We start from the raw sequence: 27,675 nt of genomic DNA, 5'->3' as shown, positions 1-27,675 counted from the left end.
TTCTTTTTAAAAAGTATCATTAAATATTCAGGTTCCATGACAGTTATCTACACAAAAAACATACAGAATTTTAAATACAACCTGCTTAATATCAATAAAAACAATAATTAAAAATACAAATATTTGTAAGTAGTTACGCCCGACCCGCTAGGCAGGTTCCGTGTGTTCGTAGTCGCTTTTCGCTACAAAGCGGGAAAGCCATGTTATTGGCTACGCTACGAAAGTGTTCATATTTATCTCAATTATTATTACATATTGAACCAATATACATAATAGTGACTTGGTAATAAAATAAGCGACTATCACAAAAGGTTGTGCTTAGATTAAAATGTTTGTGCTATTTTATAAATATAATTAATTGTACTGTAAAAAAGCGTATAGCGGTGACCTAACCTAATTTGCAGACTATTTTAAGTTTTGAAAATTAAGTCTTAAAAATCTATATAAGTACTAGGAAAACTATCAAAACGTGTCGGAAAAATTTGACACTTTGGAATCGTCCCGTTCGTCAAAACATTGCTGTTCTTTTTCTTTAGTTAAGTACTAAATTCGAATTCTAAAACACATTCTTTCGACGAGGAAATCGACGCATATAATAGATCTATAGTTCGTTTTTAGGGTTCCGTACCCAAAAGGTAAAACGGGACCCTATTACTAAGACTTCGCTGTCCGTCCGTCCGTCCGTCCATCCGTCCGTCCGTCCGTCCGTCCGTCCGTCCGTCTGTCACCAGGCTGTATCTCACGAACCGTGATAGCTAGAAAGTTGAAATTTTCACAGATGATGTATTTCTGTTGCCGCTATAACAACAAATACTAAAAACAGAATAAAATAAAGATTTAAATGGGGCTCCCATACAACAAACGTGATTTTGACCAAAGTTAAGCAACGTCGGGCGTGGTCAGTACTTGGATGGGTGACCGTTTTTTTTTTGCATTTTTTTCCCGTTTTTTTTTCATTATGGTACGGAACCCTTCGTGCGCGAGTCCGACTCGCACTTGCCCGGTTTTTTTAGCATTAGAAAGAACTTGAAAGAAGGTAAGCGTGTCTTTTAGATGAAAAACGCTTTTTAAAAATCAGTAACTGTTACTTATGAAAGCAGAAGAATATAAATGATCGTATTAGATTCATAATTGTTACATATTTGCCGTAACTTATTTTTTAAATGTGTTTTTCAATTAAAAGACACATCAAAATTGTTTACCTTATTTCTAATGCTAAAAAACGAACTATAATACAGGGTAATTCGCCAGCAACTGGCCACTGTTATAAGGTTATATATAGGTTTCAACAACTGGCCAGCCTTCAATAACTAGCCGCCTTATACTAAAATGAATTCTGTTTATAGGTGAATATAATTCATTTTAGTTTAGGGCGCCTACTAGTTACTAAAACCGGCCAGTTACTGGCGAATTGCCCTAAAAGGTTTTTAGCCCAGTCAGCTGAGGCCTCAAATCGAGGTTTTTTTAACCGTTTTGTTTTTAGACAGAAGATTCGACGAATTAACAAGTCACCTTGTGTACTTTTACCACTATTTTCATAAAACTTTACAAGCTTAATTAATTTATAGATAAATGATTAAAGTACATATGGTGATAATTGCGCCTTGTAGCGCGTTTGTGAATAACACCATTCGGTTTTTTTTAGAAGAGAATGTGTAGTTTTTTTACTTATTTTTAGTCACATGTATTGTAGATTCGAATTTCGTACTTATAGCTGGTCAAGCAAAACTTATCAGTAAAAAAAGGCGCGAAATTCAAATTTTCTATGGGACGATATCCCTTCGCGCCTACATTTTTCAAATTTGCCTGCTTGACCAGCTTTATTAAAGCCTAGTTAATAACTTTCGGAATCCTCTACGAACATTTAAAATGTTACACTTCGGGTCCATTTAAAGGAACTAGTATTTAGATATCCTCCTAACGCCCAGCCATATAAATGAAAGATCCAAAACTTGCCACTGAAATTTGAACCTAAAGTGTAGGAATTAGAGTTGATTTTGCGTTGTTTGAAAATTGAACGAAACAAAGCAAAAGCGACTCTGTTCCAATTGAATGTGATTTAAATTTCATCAAACTGGAGAATTACTATAGGTATAGTATAATGTAGTATAGGTAGGACCATGGGCCTTAGGAGGATATAGTCAGCAGTTCTATTATACATAGTTATTATTTATTTCTTTGTTACATCATGGATTTTTTGTTTGGCAAAAGCTCGAAGAAGATCGATGAAAGATTTGTTAGTTTTTTATAAAGTACTTTGTTTTTTTTTTAGTAAATGAAGTGACTTTCAATTGTCTCGGCTAAGCCAATATGACTCACGTTGTTTTAAAATAGATTTAGCATATTCATAAAGTAATGATACTAATTATATAGGTATTACAGACTGTCGCATAATTATACAGCATATTTTCAAGAGGTCATTTTGGCCAGTTTCTGCCATCTCTTTTTTGTGGTAACTAAGATATATCTAAGTTCATGTTGTGAGTGTTTTATTTAGTACCTATTATTTATGTGCATTTTTATTATTTTAAGCCTCTTACATTTTTTGATCACAAAGAACTGAAGAACATTCCAAAAAACGGAAAATTATCAAACAGAACTAACAGATTTTAAAGCACCGTTTAATTTACCGCATTTGCACTCGGACTTAAATTTGACACTAGGCCTTAAAGACAAATGAAAGTCACGACATTTTTCTCAAAAACGTTAGATTCCGACATTCTCATGCCAGCGTTCGAAAATACGTACTTCTAAAATATCTCCGTGCTATATTATATTTTACAGTCGACTTCTTTATCCTATCGTACAAATCTCACATGGCATGGATTTTTTGGAAATGACAACTTCATTTAAGTCTCCGTTGACTGGTCTTATTTACGCGAATGATTATTAACAAAAGTATAAGTTTATAGAAGTGAAATTCTTGTGTCTATTGTTTAAACTGTATTAGGTCCATATGCGGCATAAGCGGTGGTAGCCGAGTGGATATGACGTCCGACTTTCAATCCGGAGGTCGCGGGTTCAAATCCTGGCTCGTACCAATGAGTTTTTCGGAACTTATGTACGAAATATCATTTGATATTTACCACTAGCTTTTCGGTGAAGGAAAACATCGTGAGGAAACCTGCATACATCTGCGAAGAAATTCAAAGGTGTATGTGAAGTCCCCAATCCGCATTGGGCTAGCGTGGGGACTATAGCCCAAGCCCTCTCGCGCATGAGAGGAGGCCTGTGCCCAGCAGTGGGACATATATGGGCTGAAATGATGATGATGAGGTCCATATGTGGCCGGGAATCAAGAAACGTAATTTAAAAAGGAATAATAATAATTTCAGCTTATATACGTCCCACTGCTGGGCACAGGCCTCTCATGCGCGAAAGGGCTTGAGCTATAGTCCCCACGCTAGCCCAATGCGGTTTAGGGACTTCACATACACCTTTGAATTTTTTCGCAGATGTATGCAGGTTTCCTCACGATGTTTTCCTTCACCGAAAACCTAGTGGTAAAAAGGAAAGTTCATGTATATTTGCTTTTTCATCAAGACATGTAGAGGCAAGCCAACTGACATTATTGTTAATAAGATGGAAATAGATGAGTCATTGAGACTAAAAATGGCAAGTGTTATTATAAAAGATGTCCCTTGTATAATAACACTTGCTTATAGCCAGCGAGGAATTTAATAATTGGTTTAAAAGTATGAAATCACCTCTATACACTTACGCTTTTAGGCGAGTAAACTGCCATCCCTAAGGGTTGATTTTAGACGGCGCGCGAACTCGCCTGCGATTTTAGTTACATTGCGGACTGTTGGTTACGTCCAATTCAACCGACCGACCAAAACCCGCAATGGTATGTAACCCGCATGCGAGTTCTCGCATCATCTAAATCAGCCCTAATAAGAGACGCCTTAACCTTTTGACCGCCAGACGTCAACTGACGCGCGCGGCTACAGCCAAAACCTTCGTGCATTAGGTACAAGGTTCACAATGCGCCGCGCACGACCGGCGTGGCGTTCAAAGGGTTATCAACCTTTTGAACGCCAGATGGCGAAGGAATATGCCGTGCCCCGGACGCCAGGCGATCGCCATTATTTAAGCGAAATTGAACTTTACGGAGGTCTGCGTAAGTTCCTATTGCATTGGCGAAGCTGACGTCTGTAGGCGTCCGTGGCAAGACTTTCCGATGACGGCCATAGCCGTCTGTGCCTGTCAAAAGGTTAATACCCTACCACGCGCAAATTTAACCTCCTACCTCGACAAAATCAGAAGAACTCCAACACCTTTTTCTTCAAATACTCCTTCAACGGCGCGTAATAATGATGCCTTAGCGACACCAACTCGGGTTTCCTCTTCAACGGCCTGAACACCGCCCAATCCGTCTCGAATACGAGCAGGGCGATTAGAGCGAGAGACAGCCATACGAAGAGGAAGGAGGGTATGAAGGTGCGCAGGAGGGAGAAGGGGCGAGGCGGCGGCTGCAGGGCGGGAGGGGGACGCCAGTCGTCGGGCGGCGGGGCGCCGGTGCCGCCGGACTCGGAGGAGGAGGGGCATGAGTCGCGCAGGATGTACTCGCCGGCGCACGGGACTGGAACAATCAGAAGCAATACGTTAGAATAACCACAGAATAAATAATAATAGGTACAGAAGGTTCACTCTCTAACTAAATGCGTCTATTACGACAGATATGCACTAGGTGGCGCAAGCGCGAGCAGGCGTCCGTATCGTAGCGGTGCGCGACAACTACTATGGTTAGACACCAAAATTGGTGTGGGCCGCATGTACCTACAGACAATTGTAATAATCTTATTACAATTCCATCCATAGCCGTAGCATCTGGCATAGCCATCTGGCTATGATGGATTTTGGCATTTACAAAAGTTTCTTGAACTGTTTTCATAACATTTATAGAGAGGAGGAGGAGGAATTCGTAATCAATCAACAATTTAAAAGCAATTCTGTATCACTCAAACGTACAGTTGGACTTTGCGAAAAATGTCAATACTGATTTGACACTGACCTGTGGGTAATGGAATTCATTCAAAAGTGGCCATGCACTTTTGCAACTCGCCGTACATTACTAAGTTTAGACGAGGTAGTTTAGAGCACCAGGACACTAGTGGTTGCATTATCTTAATTTATTTCTTTATAGTAGGTACCTAATAAAATCACAATTTCATTGAATGAATTCATTAACGAAGTGGTAATATAATAGTACATTACGATACAAGTGTAAAAAGAAGGAAATTCGCAACGAGTGGCGATAAATTGAAACACGACCGAAGGGAGTGTTTTAAATCGACACGAGTTGCGAATTACCTTTTCGCACGTGTATTGTACAACGTTTTACAGTACATATGGCCCTTTAAATTTTCGACATAGACACGTATTGTGACTACTTACCACACTCGGGCGGTAAAGTAGGACCATAGTACTGTATACACTAGCAACTGACCGGGTTTCTCGTGGGATCTCAGGTCCTGCGGCGCGAGCGCGATGTCGACGGCGGGCCCGGCCAGCAGGCACGCGCCGTTGCACAGCTCCGCCCCTCGGCTATGTATACACTAGCAACTGACCGGGTTTCTCGTGGGATCTCAGGTCCTGCGGCGCGAGCGCGATGTCGACGGCGGGCCCGGCCAGCAGGCACGCGCCGTTGCACAGCTCCGCCCCTCGGCTATGTATACACTAGCAACTGACCGGGTTTCTCGTGGGATCTCAGGTCCTGCGGCGCGAGCGCGATGTCGACGGCGGGCCCGGCCAGCAGGCACGCGCCGTTGCACAGCTCCGCCCCTCGGCTATGTATACACTAGCAACTGACCGGGTTTCTCGTGGGATCTCAGGTCCTGCGGCGCGAGCGCGATGTCGACGGCGGGCCCGGCCAGCAGGCACGCGCCGTTGCACAGCTCCGCCCCTCGGCTATGTATACACTAGCAACTGACCGGGTTTCTCGTGGGATCTCAGGTCCTGCGGCGCGAGCGCGATGTCGACGGCGGGCCCGGCCAGCAGGCACGCGCCGTAGCACAGCTCCGCCCCTCGGCTATGTATACACTAGCAACTGACCGGGTTTCTCGTGGGATCTCAGGTCCTGCGGCGCGAGCGCGATGTCTACGGCGGGCCCGGCCAACAGGCACGCGCCGTTGCACAGCTCCGCCCCTCGGCTATGTATACACTAGCAACTGACCGGGTTTCTCGTGGGATCTCAGGTCCTGCGGCGCGAGCGCGATGTCGACGGCGGGCCCGGCCAGCAGGCACGCGCCGTTGCACAGCTCCGCCCCTCGGCTATGTATACACTAGCAACTGACCGGGTTTCTCGTGGGATCTCAGGTCCTGCGGCGCGAGCGCGATGTCGACGGCGGGCCCGGCCAGCAGGCACGCGCCGTTGCACAGCTCCGCCCCTCGGCTATGTATACACTAGCAACTGACCGGGTTTCTCGTGGGATCTCAGGTCCTGCGGCGCGAGCGCGATGTCGACGGCGGGCCCGGCCAGCAGGCACGCGCCGTAGCACAGCTCCGCCCCTCGGCTATGTATACACTAGCAACTGACCGGGTTTCTCGTGGGATCTCAGGTCCTGCGGCGCGAGCGCGATGTCGACGGCGGGCCCGGCCAGCAGGCACGCGCCGTTGCACAGCTCCGCCCCTCGGCTATGTATACACTAGCAACTGACCGGGTTTCTCGTGGGATCTCAGGTCCTGCGGCGCGAGCGCGATGTCGACGGCGGGCCCGGCCAGCAGGCACGCACCGTAGCACAGCTCCGCCCCTCGGCTATGTATACACTAGCAACTGACCGGGTTTCTCGTGGGATCTCAGGTCCTGCGGCGCGAGCGCGATGTCGACGGCGGGCCCGGCCAGCAGGCACGCGCCGTTGCACAGCTCCGCCCCTCGGCTATGTATACACTAGCAACTGACCGGGTTTCTCGTGGGATCTCAGGTCCTGCGGCGCGAGCGCGATGTCGACGGCGGGCCCGGCCAGCAGGCACGCGCCGTAGCACAGCTCCGCCCCTCGGCTATGTATACACTAGCAACTGACCGGGTTTCTCGTGGGATCTCAGGTCCTGCGGCGCGAGCGCGATGTCGACGGCGGGCCCGGCCAGCAGGCACGCGCCGTAGCACAGCTCCGCCCCTCGGCTATGTATACACTAGCAACTGACCGGGTTTCTCGTGGGATCTCAGGTCCTGCGGCGCGAGCGCGATGTCGACGGCGGGCCCGGCCAGCAGGCACGCGCCGTAGCACAGCTCCGCCCCTCGGCTATGTATACACTAGCAACTGACCGGGTTTCTCGTGGGATCTCAGGTCCTGCGGCGCGAGCGCGATGTCGACGGCGGGCCCGGCCAGCAGGCACGCGCCGTTGCACAGCTCCGCCCCTCGGCTATGTATACACTAGCAACTGACCGGGTTTCTCGTGGGATCTCAGGTCCTGCGGCGCGAGCGCGATGTCGACGGCGGGCCCGGCCAGCAGGCACGCGCCGTTGCACAGCTCCGCCCCTCGGCTATGTATACACTAGCAACTGACTGGGTTTCTCGTGGGATCTCAGGTCCTGCGGCGCGAGCGCGATGTCGACGGCGGGCCCGGCCAGCAGGCACGCGCCGTAGCACAGCTCCGCCCCTCGGCTATGTATACACTAGCAACTGACCGGGTTTCTCGTGGGATCTCAGGTCCTGCGGCGCGAGCGCGATGTCGACGGCGGGCCCGGCCAGCAGGCACGCACCGTAGCACAGCTCCGCCCCTCGGCTATGTATACACTAGCAACTGACCGGGTTTCTCGTGGGATCTCAGGTCCTGCGGCGCGAGCGCGATGTCGACGGCGGGCCCGGCCAGCAGGCACGCGCCGTTGCACAGCTCCGCCCCTCGGCTATGTATACACTAGCAACTGACCGGGTTTCTCGTGGGATCTCAGGTCCTGCGGCGCGAGCGCGATGTCGACGGCGGGCCCGGCCAGCAGGCACGCGCCGTTGCACAGCTCCGCCCCTCGGCTATGTATACACTAGCAACTGACCGGGTTTCTCGTGGGATCTCAGGTCCTGCGGCGCGAGCGCGATGTCGACGGCGGGCCCGGCCAGCAGGCACGCGCCGTTGCACAGCTCCGCCCCTCGGCTATGTATACACTAGCAACTGACCGGGTTTCTCGTGGGATCTCAGGTCCTGCGGCGCGAGCGCGATGTCGACGGCGGGCCCGGCCAGCAGGCACGCGCCGTAGCACAGCTCCGCCCCTCGGCTATGTATACACTAGCAACTGACCGGGTTTCTCGTGGGATCTCAGGTCCTGCGGCGCGAGCGCGATGTCGACGGCGGGCCCGGCCAGCAGGCACGCGCCGTTGCACAGCTCCGCCCCTCGGCTATGTATACACTAGCAACTGACCGGGTTTCTCGTGGGATCTCAGGTCCTGCGGCGCGAGCGCGATGTCGACGGCGGGCCCGGCCAGCAGGCACGCGCCGTTGCACAGCTCCGCCCCTCGGCTATGTATACACTAGCAACTGACCGGGTTTCTCGTGGGATCTCAGGTCCTGCGGCGCGAGCGCGATGTCGACGGCGGGCCCGGCCAGCAGGCACGCACCGTAGCACAGCTCCGCCCCTCGGCTATGTATACACTAGCAACTGACCGGGTTTCTCGTGGGATCTCAGGTCCTGCGGCGCGAGCGCGATGTCGACGGCGGGCCCGGCCAGCAGGCACGCGCCGTTGCACAGCTCCGCCCCTCGGCTATGTATACACTAGCAACTGACCGGGTTTCTCGTGGGATCTCAGGTCCTGCGGCGCGAGCGCGATGTCGACGGCGGGCCCGGCCAGCAGGCACGCGCCGTTGCACAGCTCCGCCCCTCGGCTATGTATACACTAGCAACTGACCGGGTTTCTCGTGGGATCTCAGGTCCTGCGGCGCGAGCGCGATGTCGACGGCGGGCCCGGCCAGCAGGCACGCGCCGTTGCACAGCTCCGCCCCTCGGCTATGTATACACTAGCAACTGACCGGGTTTCTCGTGGGATCTCAGGTCCTGCGGCGCGAGCGCGATGTCGACGGCGGGCCCGGCCAGCAGGCACGCGCCGTTGCACAGCTCCGCCCCTCGGCTATGTATACACTAGCAACTGACCGGGTTTCTCGTGGGATCTCAGGTCCTGCGGCGCGAGCGCGATGTCGACGGCGGGCCCGGCCAGCAGGCACGCGCCGTTGCACAGCTCCGCCCCTCGGCTATGTATACACTAGCAACTGACCGGGTTTCTCGTGGGATCTCAGGTCCTGCGGCGCGAGCGCGATGTCGACGGCGGGCCCGGCCAGCAGGCACGCGCCGTTGCACAGCTCCGCCCCTCGGCTATGTATACACTAGCAACTGACCGGGTTTCTCGTGGGATCTCAGGTCCTGCGGCGCGAGCGCGATGTCGACGGCGGGCCCGGCCAGCAGGCACGCGCCGTTGCACAGCTCCGCCCCTCGGCTATGTATACACTAGCAACTGACCGGGTTTCTCGTGGGATCTCAGGTCCTGCGGCGCGAGCGCGATGTCGACGGCGGGCCCGGCCAGCAGGCACGCGCCGTAGCACAGCTCCGCCCCTCGGCTATGTATACACTAGCAACTGACCGGGTTTCTCGTGGGATCTCAGGTCCTGCGGCGCGAGCGCGATGTCGACGGCGGGCCCGGCCAGCAGGCACGCGCCGTTGCACAGCTCCGCCCCTCGGCTATGTATACACTAGCAACTGACCGGGTTTCTCGTGGGATCTCAGGTCCTGCGGCGCGAGCGCGATGTCGACGGCGGGCCCGGCCAGCAGGCACGCGCCGTTGCACAGCTCCGCCCCTCGGCTATGTATACACTAGCAACTGACCGGGTTTCTCGTGGGATCTCAGGTCCTGCGGCGCGAGCGCGATGTCGACGGCGGGCCCGGCCAGCAGGCACGCGCCGTAGCACAGCTCCGCCCCTCGGCTATGTATACACTAGCAACTGACCGGGTTTCTCGTGGGATCTCAGGTCCTGCGGCGCGAGCGCGATGTCGACGGCGGGCCCGGCCAGCAGGCACGCGCCGTTGCACAGCTCCGCCCCTCGGCTATGTATACACTAGCAACTGACCGGGTTTCTCGTGGGATCTCAGGTCCTGCGGCGCGAGCGCGATGTCGACGGCGGGCCCGGCCAGCAGGCACGCGCCGTTGCACAGCTCCGCCCCTCGGCTATGTATACACTAGCAACTGACCGGGTTTCTCGTGGGATCTCAGGTCCTGCGGCGCGAGCGCGATGTCGACGGCGGGCCCGGCCAGCAGGCACGCGCCGTAGCACAGCTCCGCCCCTCGGCTATGTATACACTAGCAACTGACCGGGTTTCTCGTGGGATCTCAGGTCCTGCGGCGCGAGCGCGATGTCGACGGCGGGCCCGGCCAGCAGGCACGCGCCGTAGCACAGCTCCGCCCCTCGGCTATGTATACACTAGCAACTGACCGGGTTTCTCGTGGGATCTCAGGTCCTGCGGCGCGAGCGCGATGTCGACGGCGGGCCCGGCCAGCAGGCACGCGCCGTTGCACAGCTCCGCCCCTCGGCTATGTATACACTAGCAACTGACCGGGTTTCTCGTGGGATCTCAGGTCCTGCGGCGCGAGCGCGATGTCGACGGCGGGCCCGGCCAGCAGGCACGCGCCGTTGCACAGCTCCGCCCCTCGGCTATGTATACACTAGCAACTGACCGGGTTTCTCGTGGGATCTCAGGTCCTGCGGCGCGAGCGCGATGTCGACGGCGGGCCCGGCCAGCAGGCACGCGCCGTTGCACAGCTCCGCCCCTCGGCTATGTATACACTAGCAACTGACCGGGTTTCTCGTGGGATCTCAGGTCCTGCGGCGCGAGCGCGATGTCGACGGCGGGCCCGGCCAGCAGGCACACGCCGTTGCACAGCTCCGCCCCTCGGCTATGTATACACTAGCAACTGACCGGGTTTCTCGTGGGATCTCAGGTCCTGCGGCGCGAGCGCGATGTCGACGGCGGGCCCGGCCAGCAGGCACGCGCCGTTGCACAGCTCCGCCCCTCGGCTATGTATACACTAGCAACTGACCGGGTTTCTCGTGGGATCTCAGGTCCTGCGGCGCGAGCGCGATGTCGACGGCGGGCCCGGCCAGCAGGCACGCGCCGTTGCACAGCTCCGCCCCTCGGCTATGTATACACTAGCAACTGACCGGGTTTCTCGTGGGATCTCAGGTCCTGCGGCGCGAGCGCGATGTCGACGGCGGGCCCGGCCAGCAGGCACGCGCCGTTGCACAGCTCCGCCCCTCGGCTATGTATACACTAGCAACTGACCGGGTTTCTCGTGGGATCTCAGGTCCTGCGGCGCGAGCGCGATGTCGACGGCGGGCCCGGCCAGCAGGCACGCGCCGTTGCACAGCTCCGCCCCTCGGCTATGTATACACTAGCAACTGACCGGGTTTCTCGTGGGATCTCAGGTCCTGCGGCGCGAGCGCGATGTCGACGGCGGGCCCGGCCAGCAGGCACGCGCCGTTGCACAGCTCCGCCCCTCGGCTATGTATACACTAGCAACTGACCGGGTTTCTCGTGGGATCTCAGGTCCTGCGGCGCGAGCGCGATGTCGACGGCGGGCCCGGCCAGCAGGCACGCGCCGTTGCACAGCTCCGCCCCTCGGCTATGTATACACTAGCAACTGACCGGGTTTCTCGTGGGATCTCAGGTCCTGCGGCGCGAGCGCGATGTCGACGGCGGGCCCGGCCAGCAGGCACGCGCCGTTGCACAGCTCCGCCCCTCGGCTATGTATACACTAGCAACTGACCGGGTTTCTCGTGGGATCTCAGGTCCTGCGGCGCGAGCGCGATGTCGACGGCGGGCCCGGCCAGCAGGCACGCGCCGTTGCACAGCTCCGCCCCTCGGCTATGTATACACTAGCAACTGACCGGGTTTCTCGTGGGATCTCAGGTCCTGCGGCGCGAGCGCGATGTCGACGGCGGGCCCGGCCAGCAGGCACGCGCCGTTGCACAGCTCCGCCCCCCCGGCCAGGCCTCCACTCTCTTCCAAGGGTGCACTGTGCGTTGATCGGGGTAGGCTACTATATCCTGGAAGATTATGAAAGTTTGTATAAATGTTGTTAACATTTTTTTTGTGAAAACCCATGCCAGTTAAAGAGTTTACTGTAAATATTATAACCTCCTCGGTCATTTTAGCAGTTTGGAACTTTCTTTTTTTCTAATTTAATTTTGTCCTTTTAAAAGCACACCGAGACTTAGGAGGCTATATATAATTTCATAACACATTAGTCAACTAAAGCCGAAAACTACTTAACTACATTAAATTTAAAGGGTAATACACTAAAATTTACATAGCTAAATACCAAATGAGCTAAAATAAAAAACAAAACAGAAATTGCAAAAAGTATACCTAAATTTAGACACTAATGATTCCATTGCAAAGCGATGACATAAGTACATATTTGTCATGGTAAGTACCCATATAACCATTCCAGTCGCAGAATCACAAAGTGGTAACTAAATGTCAGATGTGTCGTAACAGAGTCCACACAATGTGTCTAGAATTGTTTCGAAACAAAGTGTCGTCGCCGTGTCTACACTTTTCCGTAACAAGGTGTCGACACATTTGTGTGCACTTTGCGTGCGGTTTGCGACTAAATCTGACAGCAAATTTGTGACAGCAAATGTCAATATAAAATACCTCTTGAAAACCAAGGTTTGTCAAACTACTATTAGTGTCTCGTGTGCTCGTAATTCTAGTAAGTCATCATGGGCAATGCAAATGATAATAATCGACCGAAACCATATAAACACCCAACACCCGTCAACCTTTTACAGAAAAGTTTTTAAAGAAATTCAATAAGCTACTTAGGTCAGGCAACGAATGCTCCAAAAGTTGTAGAGGGAAATGCTCGGAACACAATTTTTGACTCCGTAACTCGGTTTGACAAGTTAGGAGGTGAACATATCAAAAGTCCCCGGCCGTAGCCCTTGAGCGGGGGGGAGAGAGGGGGCTTTGAAGGTCCCATTTTCCCGTTTTTCGATTATATCTCGGAAACTATGTATCTCAGCGACATGGCCACTTATACAAAATGAAAGTTAATTTAATTTGTTACAAGTTTATTCCATCAATTTTTTCGATATGTTGAATAGTTTTTGAGATATCCGCTCTTGAAAGTTTATTTAGGGCTCTCAATTTTATCTTGATATATCTATATCAGTGAAGGTGCTAGGCCGTGTTTGGTATCGTTTTCGTATAAATCTGGGGTGCTGAATCCATTTAAGATATCACATTGACACCATTCCACAAAATAAAAATAAATCTTTTTAGGGTTCCGTACCTCAAAAGGAAAAAACGGAACCCTTATAGGATCACTCGTGCGTCTGTATGTATGTCCGTCTGAATACACAAAATAGTTCTTTACCTATAGATGACAGGAAAACCTATTAGAAATGTGCAGTCAAACGCGAGTCGGACTTAATGTACGGAAGCCTTAATACGCGAGTCCGACTCGCACTTGGCCGGTTTTTTTGAAACTCTTTTTGACGCTTAACCGCTGAACCGATTTCGTTGAAATTTGGTATAGAAATAGTTTGCGTCCCGGAACAGGACATAGGATAGATCTTATAACCAAAATCATCTTTTGAAGTTGTGAAAAGTGGCGTGGAAATTTGTACGGGAAATCAATAACCGCTGAACCGATTTATATGAAATTTGGGATGGTCTACATCTTTGATTTAGTTAAAAATTATGAAAAAACATGACTTCAAACCTAAACTTAAACAGTATTAACTTCAAGAAGTCAATTCTGAATTCCCCCCTACACCTCATTTCACACCTTTAAAGGATGATTTTTGAGATAACTTATTATATCATGTCTCGGGACTCAAAATATATGTGTACCAAATTTAAATTAAAACTGTTCAGCAGTTTAAGCGTGAAGAGGAGTTTAAAAGAAAGTATTTTAATAAGTTTATATGTTTTTACTTCGGAATGGTGTCAATGTGATACCTTAACTAAATTTGGTACTGCGAATTTATACGAAAACGATACCAAACATGGCCTCGTAGCTTTACTGTTGTAGAAGTCAAAATAAAATTGAGAGCCCTAAATTCTTATTACTTGGCCAAACTTGTGTAGAAGGAAAAGGTAAAATAAAAGTCTTCGGCAGGAATATAAGACACAAATATATTTTTTTTTGCGTTACTATTTCATTCATCAAATATAACATACCTTGATTATACTATTCTAGTGAGATCCTCATAGATAAACAAAAACATTTACTTAAAAAATTACAAGGTCGAAATGTCACGGAACTTGTGAGAGTAATATGTGAAAAATAAAAACTTTTATGACAAAAAAAATCTGGACACAATTTAAGAATCACCCAATTGCGTCGAGGAATCATCTGTATTTTTGCTTGTTTCATTACCTCCTCGCTTCTTTTTTGTCCTTTGTATTCTGTAGCAATTTGTTAGATCTGAAAATAAAGATAACTTGCGTCGTCACGGATGTCGATTTATAGGTTTTAGGGAGTGCAGAATTCGAAAACGATGATCATTTTATAATCCAAGATGGCGGCTACGTATTTTGTCATAAAAGTGGAATCCAAAATAGTCATCATTTTCGAAATCTGCGCCCCCTAAAACCTATAAAACGATATCCATGACGACTTTTATGACATAGTGCATTGCCGCCATTTTGAAATTGAAAATGTTATCATTTTCGAAATCTGCGCCCCCTAAGACCTATAAAACGACATCCATGACGACTTTTATGACATAGTGCATGGCCGCCATCTTGGAATCCAAAATAGTCATCATTTTCGAAATCTGCGCCCCCTAAAACCTATAAAACGATATCCATGACGACTTTTATGACATAGTGCATTGCCGCCATTTTTAAATTGAAAATGTTATCATTTTCGAAATCTGCGCCCCCCAAAACCTATAAAACGACACCCATGACGACTTTTATGACATAGTGCATGGCCGCCATTTTGGATTCCAAAATGGTCATCATTTTCGAAAGCGCGGCCCCCTAAAACCTATAAAACGACATACATGACGACTTTTATGACATAGTGCATGGCCGCCATCTTGGAATCCAAAATAGTCATTATTTTCGAAATCTGCGCCCCCTAAAACCTATAAAACGATATCCATGACGACTTTTACGACATAGTGCATTGCCGCCATTTTTAAATTGAAAATGTTATCATTTTCGAAATCTGCGCCCCCCAAAACCTATAAAACGACACCCATGACGACTTTTATGACATAGTGCATGGCCGCCATTTTGGATTCCAAAATGGTCATCATTTTCGAAAGCGCGGCCCCCTAAAACTTATAAAACGACATACATGACGACTTTTATGACATAGTGCATGGCCGCCATCTTGGAATCCAAAATGGTCATCATTTTCGAAATCTGCGCCCCCTAAAACCTATAAAACGACACCCATGACGACTTTTATGACATAGTGCATGGCCGCCATTTTGGAATCCAAAATGGTTATCATTTTCTAAATCTGCGCCTCCAAAACCTATAAAACGACATCCATGACGACTTTTATGACATAGTGCATGGCCGCCATCTTGGAATCCAAAATGGTCATCATTTTCAAAATTGGGGCCCCCTAAAACGTATAAAACGACATCCATGACGACTTTTATGACACAGGGCATGGCCGCCATTTCGGATTCCAAAATGGTCATTATTTTCGAAATCGGCACTCCCTAAAACCTATATATCGACACCCATCTCGACTTTTATGACAAAGTGTTTTGCTACCATCTGCATGCAAGACATTTCTATTATTTTTACGTACAACTTTCAATCGAGATTTAATCGATAATTTATTCGATTAATATTCAGATTAATTCAATTTCAATCTATGTTAGGTCGACTAAACTAATCGCGATTAAAATTTGAGAATTAACTTTTTTTATTCCATTAATTAGTCGAATAAACAGTTAATCGATTAATGCCCATCTCTGACCACGGCATTTTTACACTTTGAGAATATCTGAAAACAAATCAACACAAGGAGCCATTTTGCAAATCCAGTAACATACCAGTAACTTTGTTATTACTTTTGACAGCGCGTGTTATGTGTCAACACAGAGTCGACACAAAGTCGAAACATTGCAACTACTTTGTGACTGCAATATTTCTCAGCCTTAAACCATATTTATACATCATAATTAACAAGTTTCGTAGTATGTAAAGCGTTATTTCTGTTATTTAAGTATAGTATACGCATCGAAGTACTAAAAATGCTTCAAATAATATAGTTATGAACACAGGCACTGAGAAGTAAACAATTTCATTTCCGGCTAAACTAAAACAATGTGGTGGCGCGTTGATTATATTACACTTAGTTTATCAAATCACTCGAGCAGTTTAATTCCCCATAATAATTTAAGTCCTATTGTAATATAAATGCAAACAATATATAATTACGTCTTGTAATCCGTTTTAGAGATGGCGTATTAATGTCACTTATTTTTATTTAAGTATTTTTCCATCTGACAGTTTCCATTTGACAGGAACAAAATGAACGAATGAACGAATGATTTTGGCATAAACTAGTCGCAAACCCGAAACAATGTGTGCACACGGCGACCACACTTTATGTCACTTTGTGTCATGTGTCGACCCTTCCCCATTTCTGGTAACTGTGTCGACACGGCGACGACTCTGCGACTGGAATTGTGACCGAAACAGACGGTGTCGACACAAGATGTGTCAACACCGCGTCGTAACGGCGACTGGAAATGGTTGTATGGGATAGGCAAGCATTTTTTTATCAAAATCTTACCTTATAATAAATGTCGATGAAGTAGTAGGTGCTAGGTGTAACATGCTTCAACCAGTAGAGCCAGAGCGTGTCTCAATTTTAAAGGTGCAAGTTTTATGAAAAATGTGCCGAAAGAAAATTTTATAGTATATTCCATGTTATTTTAAAATGAAGTACAAAGCGCATATATTTAAAAACAAATTAAAGCTAGAGCATAAAGTTTAAGAGTTTTCACATTAATAAATTTTAGGTAAATATCTAGACTTAATACATAAAACAAAATAGAAAAGAATAAAGAAATTAAAACAATAAGGAAATAAAGAAGCGTTTTATTTACCAAATCAAATAATATAATAATACAAAGTTTTCTAATGACTAGTAAAGCTTACAAGAAAATGTATTAAGTATTTATAAAAAATATAAAATAATGGCAAACACAACAACAAAATAGGCAATGACTAGATTTATAATGGCAATTAAATTCACAAGACTACTGGTATAAAACAACACTTATTCAGCGCAAAAAAAGTATTAAAAAAGTTGTACCATAAGACATTTTGACTAGAATAAACAACAAAGCCAATGGAACATGTCGCATGCAATATTGGTTTGAATTACTGTTTTTTTTTCTGTAAACGATTGCGGTTTATCGTTAAGGATTTAGATAGAATAGTAAAATTACTTGTATTAACTTCGTAAGTCCCAGTTAATTTTTAAGACAAATGAAGCCGAAATGTACATATGCATTAGGGTATTTAGAACCAGTATACAAAGTATCATAACAATCGGTGTAGCGGTTACGAAGAAATTAACAAATTACGATTTTTTTACTTTGGAGCAACCTGTATGTGTAAGTAGCTCCTGAGGTAATAATAAATAGTATGAAACCTTCTTCGACCGTTTTGATTATCTTTTTTATTTTGACATTAATAATAATAAGATTCTGACTTTTGACAAATGTCATCATTGCCGCACATTTTCATACAAATTGTCAAAAGCACTGCCAATGATTAATACAGTATGTTTCTTTTTGTTGTCGATTATTGGAAATAACTTTTGTTTGAAAATTTATTTTTTTATCTTTTGTTCTAATTAAAAAAATATTACCGTTAGAGCATTTCTGAGAAGTAACCCTACGTGGGATTTCAGGGTTTGTCACCCTGTATAAAAACCCAACGTATTCAAAAGAAGTCGATACATTTTTATTGAAAGGTCTAATTTTCTTCGAAACAACCTCGTGATGGTTATGCGTATTACAAGAATTTTGCCACAGTAAAAAAACAGCGGGCCTTACATAGTTAAAATGCCGGGTTAGGTTCAGTAAGCATGCTGGCATAGAACGATATCGAGGACCAGAGACTGCAGGCGGACTGTTAATGTGTGGGGCTATAGCCTTGTTAGGTTGAGTAAGCGGGTCATACGCATTTTATTATATGTTAACTTTTTTTCCTATAGACATTGTATACTTAGGGGAATCTAAAGTTAATTTTAACGCTGCACCCTGCTAGCTATATTTGATAGAAATCGATCCAGCATTTGAGAGTATCAGCTCTTTTCCAAAATGATGTAAAGCATTTTTGGCATCAAATGGATATCTTTGGGATATAGCGTAGGCTGATTTTTATTAATTTAATATAGTTATCTAAAATGTGTTCGACCCAAGCGTGCTGGCATATAACTTGTGTAAGCCTATATGAAGCGTGTCGGTACTTATCTACTATTACTTTAGGAACTAGGCAGCACCATTAGGTTCAGAGTGCGTGTTGACATAGTACTTGTGTATCACGACATGTATCGTGTGTTTACCGAAGTCGCCAGTCATAGGAGTTGAAGGCGTCGCCGGGACGCTTGACGCTTTCCGCTTGCCGCCGCCCTCCTCCTGAACACATATACGTAGCGTCGGACCAAACGAAATCTACATGGCATTTCCAATGACAAAACGTGGCTATGTCATCACTAATGAAAAATTTGTGTAGGATGTGTAAGGCTAAGATAAAATCGTGCTTCGTATTTGATAGACGATGTAGAATAATGTATATATTTAGATGACACTGGACGGGTTACTTTGACTGTCATAATTTGACACAAAATGTATGACGCAGTCCAGCGGGATGTATTTTGGCCTTAGAGGATATAACCAAACGGAGAAGCCATTAACAGGCGTTCCCCTCTGTCGTAAAAATAAAGGAATGTCTCCTTTAAGTAAAATGAGCCAGCATAAGGATTTAAGGTAGTCTCCCTCCAGGGCCCGACTTATCTTTCCACACTGTAGATTATAAGAATATATATTTATATAAGTAATAACTTCAAATCTTTTGAAGCGTTTGCGCAATCATATCTCTTTACAGAAAACAATATGCAAGATGTTATGCTTGGTTTATGACTTTAGCCTTCTTAAAATTTCTTTGTGTATGACTTAACTAATGAATAAAATTAATTAAAGCTAACCTGCGAATCCCTTGGCGCTAGCAATCCATCTCGTTCGAGTATCTCCCGCTCTGTGCGTCCCACGTATTTGAACTTAGTGCCCCATGAGAACAGACCTCCGCCGGAGTACACGCATGCGTCTGATGATGATGCCAATCTGGATGGGAAAAACTAATGTGTTATTTAATTAGAATCCCAAGCGTAGTGAGGGATTCAAGTGTTAGGTGTTAGTGCCTAAGGTGGAAATCATTTTGCTACCATGTGACACATAGACATACTACTGCTTTTTACATCACCTATGAGGAAATCATTTTCATTTTCATAAATAAATAAATAAACGCCTTTTATTTCCCAAATATAAATGTTACAATAAAATGTTGAGTTTATGTGTTATTTAGAAATAAAGTTAAGTACAAAGAAAAGAAAATAAAAGTATTCAAACAAAGTTTTATTAAGTAGTATTTTTATGCGGGTTTGTCCATTTTTGGACGTAGGCCTCCTCCATGTTACACCATCATAGTTTTCTGTCGGCGGCCAGTCCTGTCATTTTCATAATGCAAATAAAATAGTGTCCTAGAACAGAAAAGTGGCACTTTGATTCCTTGTAGCAGGGAAGAAAAGTGACACTTTCATCCGTCCTAGCAGGGAAGAAAAAGCCCTTTCTCGAATAGGTGATGTGAAAACCAATGTGTCCTATACCCGCCAGGGCGGCATAACCGGTCAGAACAGAATGAATTGACGACCACAGTCTAAAATCAACCTTGGTGCATTACAGTAAGGTTGACAATCAATCGAAGACTCACGTAAAGAACAGCATCTGCTCGATGGCGCAGCACCACACGTGGCGACACGCCGGACCGTTCGGACACTTGAAACCCACCGTGTGCTTTTTCTGAAAATAAAAGTGATTTCTAATTTTTGCACACTTACGCCCACTTGCACCACTCCACTAACTCGGGTTAACCGATTAAACCTGGAGTTACCATGGTTACCAGTACAATTTGACAGTGGGTTAACGGTTTAACCGGTTAACCCCGGGTTAGTGGGATGTTGCAAGTGGGCCTTACAGATATGTAAGTCGCAGATAGATAGAAAATATGTTAATTTAATAATATGACACAAATTATAAAGGAAGTTATCATTTTTTTATGGAAAATGTGTTCTTCCAAAATGATATTACTATCCTTAGTAGGTGCCTAATTTTTAGTAACTAAATCATATTATGCAATACTAAAAGGTTGTCTGGAAGAGATCGCTTTTTAGCAATAAGACCGCCTGTTGCTACCTAGTCTTAAGCTTGTATTTCCTTTTTGTATTTTTTTTAACTTTATGGTGCAATAAACACATACTTACTAAAAAGTAAATTGCATGCATAATTTTACTTTTGTCAATGTTATGAAATGAGTCCATTGATTACCGCAAAGAATCATGATTCATTTTACGATTCTTGGCGTGATATCATGACTCATATCACTGATAAAATTACTATATTTTATGCATGTTTCACAACAATAATATTGCGTAACATTTGTGTAAATGAGTATTGAGTTGCTACATGATAACAATATTTTATAGTGTATTTTAGAGCATTAAATATAGCAATGCACAAATTTGAAATGAGATTCCGATATTTCCGAGATGAATTAAATTTGAAAATATAATGTAATACCCCTAATCAATACACTATCACTAGTTTCCCCTCTGGGTTCGAAGGTCAGATGGCAGTCGCTTTCGTAAACAAAACTAGTGCCTACGTCAATTCTTGGGATTAGTTGTCAAGCGGACCCCAGGTTCCCATGAGCCGTGGCAAAATGCCGGGATAACGCGAGGAAGAAGGAGACCCCTAATCACTACACCTTATAAAACAAAGCCCCCGCCGCGTCTGTCTGTTTGTGTTTTTATGGTTGCGATAAACTCAAAAACTACTGAACGGATTTTCATGCGGTTTTCACCTATCAATAGAGTGATTCTTGAGGAAAGTTTAGGTGTATTTGTTAACCCGTGCGAAGCCGGGGCGGGTCGCTAGTAACATAATAAAAGCTGAAGTAAGTCTATCTGTCTGTCTGTTACCTTTTCACGCTTAAACCGCTGAATCAATTCAGATGAAACCTGGTAGGTATTGACATAGTTTGAGTCCCGGGAAAAGGCATAGGATAGAATGGAAATCATCCCTCAAGCTTTTGTACATGAGGCACTGTGTACATGCTACTGACTCACTGTAGCAGGTATTACTTACATAACACTGATTTAAACTTTCACGATTATTAAACATTATCAAACTGCACAACGGGCCTTAATCGCGTATTTAAGTTTTAAGATTTACCTCCAACGTTTCGAGGACGGCGTTGTCCCCGTGGTCTCGGAGAAGACTGGCTCAAGTTGACATCAACATCTTCTAGCCGCGCGAGTTTTTCGAACTACCCGTACTTGGTCTTGTTTATCAGTTTGAACGTTTTTCGCACTAGGGATGTCTGCGTTGTGCAGTTTGATAATATTACTTACATATATTAAAATTTGACTAGGCTAGGCTTTTCGCAATTGAGTTAAAGTACCTCAGACTATAGTAATCTTACCTCAGGATAGTTGAGGTGTACAATAAACATTCTGCCCTCAAAGTTGATCTTGTGCACTTCGTTCCACTTAAAATGGTGCGTCTTTCTACTGCCCTGGAACGTGAGGATACCGCTGTGGTTGATGCCCAGGTATAGCTGGTTGCTTCTGTGATCCTGACGACAAAACAAAAGGATATGAGTCCATCATTGGCAGCGTGGCAGCTACTTTAAGTAAAGTATTGGGCTGATGATAATAAAGGTTCCGTCACACAGGCGCGTTTTCCGGGCGTAAGCGCGGCGTGAGCGTTTTATATGTAAAAGCGGCGCGCCCCGCTCACGCGCCGCCCGCAAAACGCGCCTGTGTCGGAGCCTTCATATAAATTGAATATACTACGAAATAAACGATTAAACACTTATTAATATAAGTTTTAGGGGGACTCAAAATTCTTAAGGTATGTAAACTGATATTTTTATTTTGACACTTTTGCTCAATAACCAACGCCATGCCATACCTAATAATTATGATATAATGGAATTAGTATGTTTCTCACGTTAAGTTTCGTAAGATTTTTAACTGAAAAACAAAATATTTTTCACCACACCAGCTCGGAAAGGCTTACTTTGCACTTCAAAGTGCAACTTTGCTATCAGTAATTCACATGTGAGGCAAAGTAATCAAATGCAAATTTTGAGTTGTTTTCTTATGTTTGCTGGTAGAATTGACTTTTAAATGATGAATTTGGATGATAAATATTTAATAACATTTATTTGAATTTGATTCGTTTATTTTTTTTTATTTTGTCTGATATTTTACATTTAATATTTGCTTCGGGTTGGTGTGGTGAAAAATTTTGTTTAACCCTCAAGATCCCATTTTTCGAACCACTCGCTACGCTTGCTCGGGTATCAATATTAGCACGAGCGGTTAAACAACAACTTTGCCCCCTTGTAAAACAAATAACTATTACCTTAACAGGGTGAGGGTCGACGCCATAAGTGTCAAGTTGGCACGCTATTTTGAGGAATGTGCGCTCCGCCTCCTGCGTCGACATGCCTTTGACGCCCCCGCTGCCCCCCGGAGTACCCTCCACTGGCTCCCTATGTAACTCCTGCAATCAAATTATAACCATAATCATATATGTAGGTTAGTTATCTTATCTTATCTGAGAAGAGTGTGAGGCTTGATTCTTGATTTAAAATGTATCTGTAAAATTTATACCACAAAAAAAATACAAAAATTCTTTATTAACAAAGTAGAGCAGGCAAGATTGACAAAAATAGGTAATTGTACATTTATAATACATACATTAGTTAAATTAACAGTAGCCCTCACACTAGGTCAAGCCTGTGTCGTGAGGATTATGGTGAGACTGTAATAGTAAAACGATTTCCCACGTCGATAAACTCAATTCATATTATACTACTTTTTGACTCAATAGGGTATTTTCCAACTAGTCAAATCAGTTACTTTTTTAGAACTGTCAAAACGATTTGCTAATATGGAATTTATATGAAACATTACATCGTGAAGACACCGTCAACTCACCTACTTTTTATATGTATTTCTATCCGATTTATTAAATAGAACTGGTATTTAAAAATAACTCCTATCTGTGTTTTTCTAATAATTATCTGGTGCTTTATTTCATGCATGGTGTAAAATAATTTATGTTAAATACAGTATAATACAGTCCCACAGTAAGCTCAATAAGGCTTGTGTTGTGGGTACTAGACGACGATATATGTACATAAAAAACATCCATACTAAATTCAACAAAAAAAAACCGGGATAATCACACAAATAAACACCTTTACTGGGATTCGAACCCGGGACATTGTGCTTCATAGACAGGGTCACTACCAAGTACCAATAGCAACTATAGACTAGACTAGAAGGCAGAACTTAAACTAACTTGGCTAGAACAGTGCACCCTAATAAAAGTGTCAAAGAATTTTGTAAAATAAACTTAGCATAGTCCAACTCAAGTGCCTTTTTGAAAATGTGACTTATAAAAAGGAACTAACTTGTATCCTAGCCTCAATAGCGTCAGTTTGTCTGAGCAGCAGTCTCATTTCTGTGACGTAGTTACCCACATGGATATTCGGGTCATAGTCGCCAAGCTCAACTGAAAAACAAGTACATACATAATTAACATTTTTAACCCTTAAGGGCCACTTGCATCATTCACTAGCCCGGGGTTAACCCGTTAAACCTGGAGTTACCATGGTTACCAGTACAATTTGACACTGGATTAACGGTTTAATCGGTTAACTCCGGGTTAAGGGGATGATGCAAGTGGCGCTAACTCAACAATATCCAAAATATTGGAAATAAACTTTGATTGGCCCTCTTTTTGTATTGTTTTCTTAACCAGAATCAGTTCGCATCAATAGTAGCGTATGAAACAACGCGCCAAAATTATCTACAACATTTTTTTATTTCTATATATTATGTATAGAGACATATGTCTATTTTTATTAAGCTATCAGATTTTTTTTTTCTTTACTTTTATCTGCCATCGGTTTTCTTGGCCATAATCAGATTGTATGTATCTATACATTTCTTTTTCAAGGTGGTGGTCCATTAACCACCATTCCTTTTATGTGAAGAGAGAGGGTGGATTATTCTCTCTGGTCTAGTTCCAAGATCTGCCACCTTTTGAGTCTTGTGATGTTATTGTTGTCGCTTAATAGGTCTCTGGCAAGTTCGTTCTCATGGTTTGTTAGTCTTTCTTTATATTTCTTTGAGTAGCTATTTATTTCCTCTTTGATTTTATCAGATAATGGTAAATCCTTTTGATGCTGATTGTACAACTATTTAACACTGAGATTTCATTTATACTACGTTGGTGGCAAACATGCATAGGGCCCGCCTGATGGTAAGCAGTCTCCGTAGCCTATGGACGACTGCTACTCCAGGGGTGTTACATGCGTGTTGCCGACCCTACACTACACAGTCTACACACCCTCGTTGAGTTCTGACAACCTCACCGGCAGGAACACAACATGACTATGAGATGTAAAATATCGGTATTATTTTCATACAAGTTCCTCTGTATTTAATTTCCATATCTCGATTATTATGTACCTATATTTTTCCTTTAATCAAATAATGGTTATATTGCTAGCATTCATATCTGCTATATATTTTTTGTAAGGTAAAACATCTATATGCAGCATACGCATCACAAGTGACTTAGCATTTAGTGTTTACTTGCAGGAGCCAGTACAGAATTGAACATTAATTTTGTCGTTTTGTTTTGCTGGATGCCAGAATTAAAACATTATCCACATGTCAAATGTTATCATTACTTTAATGTTATCTACCTTTAGTTACTGGAATAATCTATAAACGACACACTATTGGGGACAAAACATTGTGCCATTCTCAACCAAAAGGGTACTTATTGACGATTGTCAATAAGGCGCTATTTCCATATAGCTTCAATTTGAAATCAACCTTATCAACAACCGACAATGTGGTACCTTTTGGTTGAAAACATCACAGTTAATTAAAGATATCCTGACAATTGTAATTTGCGATGCCGATTGTTCGATCTGTTAATCATATTGTGCCATCAGTAAGTTTCCAAAATGTATGGAATCGAAATTTGTCATTACCAAAATTAAAGTTCCTTAAGTAATTTCCTATGATATTTTCCTGAAATTTCTTACAATTTTTACAACTATTTTATGAAACTTTGTGCAACTTGTAAATCTCTATATACTCAGACTTGGGCAAGAGAGGATAATATAATTCTGTTGTTGCACTAACTGAAAATTAATTAAATTATATCATCCTTATATGCAGTTTTAGACTGTCCTCCATTTTTTTATATTAAGCATAGTTGATTATATTATCTATATTGATTAAAATTTATCTCCAAAATTGATTCATAAACACTCATCAAACTTGTTTTATTAAAATGCATTTTTTCCTTGTCCATAATTTGACATTATGAGTGTTAAAAAGGGACAAAACTTATTTTATCTAAAAGCATGAGTTTTATAAACAAATCTTAAACATGCAATTAAAAAATAAGAATTCATACTTTGAATAATTAGGGCTCCAAGCATAGCTGCCTCATTTGAAGTGCAATACAGTCTCCCATGCAGCAGGTCCCTCTTCAACTGAAGGTAGATCTGGAACCTGGTGACATCTTCCTTGAGGAGCAGCGGGTTGGGCGGGTAGAACTTCACTCGGAAACTGAACAGTATCGGCGATGCATCTGTGAAGCATGGGAATCATAAATTTATTGAATTCAAAAAGCGCATGAACCATTGGTAATAATAATTTTGTTAGCTTTAAGCTTTAGCATCTAGCATGGTCCTAATGCTGGTACAAATTGCCTCCAATAAATAAATAAATATTAGGGAACATCTTACACAGATCAACCTAGCCCCAAACTAAGCAAAGCTTGTACTATGGGTGCTAGGTGAGGATATACATACTTATGTAGATAAATACATACTTTTATACATAGAAAACACCCATAACTCAGGAACACAGATCTGTGCTCATCACTCAAATAAACCCAGGACCATCGGCTTAACAGGCAGGGTCACTAGCCACTAGGCTAGACCGGTCGTCTGGCCTTGTGGGTGGCAATGAAAAATAAATCATTCTTAAATGGAATAGTGTTGCTTTTGTTTTTTTTGTTGTTGAACAGAGTTGTGTTTGATTTCAAAATGGAACAAATTTAATACCATTGATTCAAATTTGTCGGTCAATTTTTCTTGTATGGTGGACCACTAGAGGTTAATATTAAATTGGGGGCTAGTTAAAATAAAAATTGGAAATAGCTGGGTCATAATTCTTTTCATTGTCTTGGTTTTTGTCCCCAAAAAATGTGACGGAGTGGAGCTTTTTGTATGGAGTGAAATTAAGTTTTAATTTATCTCAAGAGAATTATAATCTACAGCTAGAAAGACATGCAATAGCACCCAACTTTTTTATTTATTTGATAGAAGACAAAAATAAAAGCGTGACAGAGTGGTCAAAAACAAGACCACAACAAGAATTTTGACCCAGCTATTAAATTGGAAGATGCAATAATTAATTATTATTGTTTTGCACAAATCTGACGGCAAAACAAACTATAAACAACAGTTACCTTTGACTTGTTTCAATATTAACTTCGCCATATGCAGCCAATGCTGAAAAACAGATGATTAATATATAATCAATAATTTAAATATACAAAATATTTACAGGATAATGTTTATATAGTTGTCTCACCCTCTGACCGCCGGCGTCCACATATCGCAGCCCGAAATAGTCAGTCTCCGTGAGGTTTAACTGTTGGCACACATGCTCAAGCAAATACTTGCCCTTGTAACTCGGCTGAAACGTAAACCAGCCGTCAGTATACAACATTTTTAATATTACTTAAGAATTAACAATATTAGCGAAGTATTACTTACGTGGAATTCACATTCTAATATCTCTGTATCCTCTAAAAGTCGAACTGTACATTTATAAACAATATCGCCTCGACTTTTGAACATGTCGGTTTGTGCTTTTTACACGTGTTTTTATAACACAAGCTAATATTTACTAAATTAACATTTTTAATTAAATCCACTGCATTAACTTTATTTTGGTTCCATTTATAAATTAGTGATCATTTTCAATTGTTTCACAATTTTCGCATTAGAATTTTTTGTATGAATGAGGTGTGGGGAGGGGAAGGGGAAGATGATGACATTTCTTCGATGGCTCTCGTTCAGAATTAAAAAGGAAAGCACATTTTTTAATAACGTACTCGAGACAATATTTAATTGTAATTTTATTTCAGTTATAAAATAATAAAAGAATAAAACTCTCTTGTATATGCTTATATTTCATTTTATCAATACAGATGAATTAAAAAATCTCTATTTATGACCGTTAAGGGCAAGGATGTGTCATTTCTTACTCATTAAATCAATAGTAAGCTTGGAAAGTAATGAAAGCA

General features: G+C 44.0%; 2 protein-coding genes across 2 annotated transcripts in view; both read right to left on the bottom strand.

The window, feature by feature from the left end:
- The window catches only part of LOC134789705 (small ribosomal subunit protein mS31), a 169,157-nt gene that overhangs the window by 16,062 nt on the left and 125,420 nt on the right, over positions 1-27,675 (bottom strand). The gene's annotated exons all lie outside the window — the stretch shown is intronic.
- Positions 4,207-27,569, bottom strand: LOC134789737 (FERM domain-containing protein 5). The gene is made up of 12 exons (XM_063760369.1): positions 27,143-27,569; positions 26,958-27,062; positions 26,833-26,875; positions 25,771-25,947; positions 23,744-23,844; positions 22,687-22,827; positions 21,740-21,892; positions 19,970-20,058; positions 19,188-19,323; positions 18,546-18,618; positions 11,866-12,024; positions 4,207-4,585 (listed from the first exon to the last, which is right to left on the bottom strand). Exons 1-12 carry the CDS (start codon positions 27,224-27,226, stop codon positions 4,263-4,265), a joined length of 1,584 nt encoding a protein of 527 aa, XP_063616439.1. The 5' UTR covers positions 27,227-27,569; the 3' UTR covers positions 4,207-4,262.

This window comes from Cydia splendana, chromosome 4 (assembly GCF_910591565.1).
Source record: "Cydia splendana chromosome 4, ilCydSple1.2, whole genome shotgun sequence".
Taxonomy (NCBI): Eukaryota; Metazoa; Arthropoda; class Insecta; order Lepidoptera; family Tortricidae; genus Cydia; species Cydia splendana.
Note: the sequence above shows the minus strand (reverse complement) of the source record. Positions and strands in the feature narration are given on the sequence as shown.